At 40.2% G+C, this 3,091-nt stretch overlaps 1 protein-coding gene across 1 annotated transcript; it reads left to right on the top strand.

Annotated features, from left to right (window-relative positions):
- Positions 1-805: 805 nt before the first annotated feature.
- On the top strand, positions 806-2,310 carry SARC_13260 (hypothetical protein). The gene is made up of 3 exons (XM_014292612.1): positions 806-1,347; positions 1,504-1,748; positions 1,884-2,310. The coding sequence occupies exons 1-3, from the start codon at positions 1,228-1,230 to the stop codon at positions 1,921-1,923; spliced, it is 405 nt and encodes a 134-aa protein (XP_014148087.1). The 5' UTR covers positions 806-1,227; the 3' UTR covers positions 1,924-2,310.
- Positions 2,311-3,091: the final 781 nt, after the last annotated feature.

Raw genomic sequence — 3,091 nt, 5'->3', positions numbered from 1 at the left:
ATACATGCATACTTAATACATACATACATTCATACATATATAATACTTACATACATGCCTAATACAAACATAAATGTATAATACAATGGCCATTGAATGCATTTTCATTAGCAAATATAAATATATTATATAACATGATGTATGAAAAAATCGAAAAAAGTATAAGTATTTACATATCGATATTGTTGTTTTTGCAGAAAAAAAAACAACAACTACCTATCATCGTCCACTACTTCGTACTTTCTGTAGCGTGTATATTTTAAAAATTTGGGGTTTTTTTTACAAAATTAGTATTTTGTTTGTTTGTTTTTGTTTTGTTTTCTTAAAATAAATATATAAATAAATTAATAATTATATTTATAAAAGAAAATAAATATTTAGGCCACAGGGAAATAGGAAATTATACAATTTAGTAGTAGACTATGTATGACTGTAAATATGTCTGTATATATTCTTTGTTTATAATTTATTAGAAAAAATACTATTACAAGCTACTATTTACTAGAGAAAAAAACTAATCTGATACTAACATTGTTGTTATTTATAAGAACGACTTTTGCATATCGTGTTTCATCCACCCAGATAGTTTCATCCACCCAGATAGTGAGGGCTAATGAGGGCACAAATCCCAAATTCCCAATGCCCAATCTCGGGCAACACGCCGGCTTAACCTTCAAACTATCCTCTGCTCTTCCTGGTAGAGTTATATATATATATAAGGGTAGATTTAGTTTAGTGATTTGGCCTACTTTACCAACAGCCTGGATACAAATATTGAGAATGGGTCTAAAAGTCGACGGAACAAGCGAGCCATATCCGAATTACTGGACACCCTCATTTCAACTTGTTTTTTTCGGGTCAATGTTTATTGCACGAATTTGGAGTAAAATTTAAAAACAACAATTACCTCGTGCGTTTCGTCTTTTTGTCAACGCAGTTGATTATGTTTTCAACTTTCCTCGGTCTCCACTCTCCACTGTGGGATTGGCTGCCCGTGCCTTGTGGTGCAGTCAGTAGTTTCGCCCCCAGACCCCAGTCCCCCCACCTGTGATTTTGACTGTGTAGTGTGTATTAATTTTTATTTGCGTGGACAAACTGTACCGTCACAGCGCCCATCAGCCCCGTACAAACGTCTGTCAAAAATATTTCGATATTTTTATTCTACTGCACATAAGCCGGCTTCTCGGCATAAATTGATTCATATTTTACTATATACTTCATTTCATCATGTCTGCAATTCAATCTGGTATGTGCAAGTGGTTCAACTCCACTAAGGGGTATGGATTCATCACCCCCGATGATGGTTCCCCCGATGTATTCGTCCACCAGTCGTCCATCAAGTCAGCGGTATGTTTTATTTGAGAACTTAGCTTGTACCTACATCTAGCAATTCTAGCAATTTGTCTGATGCGTCGATGCTGTTCGTTCGATCCATGTTTCTTTCTCAGTATATTAGTTTCTCACCCTCAATATATCATTTGTCAATAAAACACCCAACTACAGGGCTTCCGTTCTCTAGGAGAGGGCGAGCGTGTTGAGTTCACCACAGAGACCGATGACCGATCCGGAAAGGTCAAGGCTGCCAGTGTAACCGGCCCCAACGGCGGTGACTGTGTAGGTGCCCCCAGACAGGAGCAAAGAGGTGACGGTGGTTACGGGCAACAAGGTGGCCAAGGTGGCTATGGACAACAAGGTGGCTATGGACAACAAGGTGGCTATGGACAACAGCAGGGTGGTTACGACCAGCGGTAAGTTTGGCAGCACTCGTGCTTTGATTATTTGCTTGATTATTTGCTTTCTCACTTTATATACTTCTGGTGCCCTCACTATTTTAAATGCAAACTGTCTAACACGTCCACTATTCACTATTTGTCATTGTGCAGTGGTGGAGACCAGGGTTACGGACAGGAGCGTCGTTGGTAATTTATCCGACATCGGGAGTGTGTCGAGGATTTTGAATTCATTTTGGACGGAAAGTACTGATCACGGATTGTGAGTACGAAACGGAACGCGATGGACGACGAGGTATCATACAGGAACGAACGGATTGAATATTTATTACCACCCTGCCCTAGATCTACTTACAACTGGGGAATAATTGAACTGAACTGATTCTGCAACTATAACTATGAAAGTCTGGAAAATATAATTGTACAAGAAATATTAGCTCTATCTGATGTGTAAATATAAAACGGAAAGACACGCAAACTATATCACTTCAAATCAAAGCCCACAGTGCTGACCACTGTGCGAGTGTGCAATTTTAAAATGAGTGAAATCTCAATATAAATCATTGTAGGTATATGCTGCAGCCTCTATAGATCGGCTGCTTATTTTACAGGCGAGGCTATATTCCAAGCAACCTGGCCTTTGGAATTCAGGCGTGTTCAGTAAGAAGCCAGCTAACATGTTCTATATTGTTCAATATATTGGATGAACATGTTCATTGTAATGGGCTGGCAAACGCCAATAATATATCTGGATTCGATCGAGGGTCGCGGCTTGGTCTGCTTCTGGCCTGCTGTGTACCGCATTTTCCCGTGTAACAAAGTGCACGAGAAATCTGCATTTGGCTGCTCGATGCCAAGATGCCAGGATGGATAAAGGTTTGGTTTATTGTTACATTGAGGGTGGTGTGGTGTGAAGACCGTTTGATATCGTTAGATGGTCGACACAAGCTGCAGTCACTTTTATGTGAAATATGTGGTCACGGTTCGGGAACGGTTCGCGACAAGAAGCGCACATGTGAGTGAACATGGTGTCTACTTCCTATCGTATCTGTATACCATACAGGTAAATCATTCTCACATCTATACTTTCGCAACACAAATATGGACCTATACAGGAAAACATGGTTAGTTAGGTGCACTGAATACATGTGTACGTTCACACACATTCACATGCAGAAACGTGTACACACACCCACACACCAACCAACCGAAACACCCACCCACCCACATAACACACACACAAGCGTGTACATGTACGTAGTGTGCACACGAACATACACGCGTACACACACACACACACACAAACAAACACACACACACACACACACACACACACACACACACACACACACACACACACA

This window comes from Sphaeroforma arctica, assembly GCF_001186125.1.
Source record: "Sphaeroforma arctica JP610 unplaced genomic scaffold supercont1.3074, whole genome shotgun sequence".
NCBI lineage: Eukaryota > Ichthyosporea > Ichthyophonida > Sphaeroforma > Sphaeroforma arctica.
The sequence above is the reverse complement of the archived record's forward strand: the minus strand, read 5'-3'. Positions and strand labels throughout refer to the sequence as shown.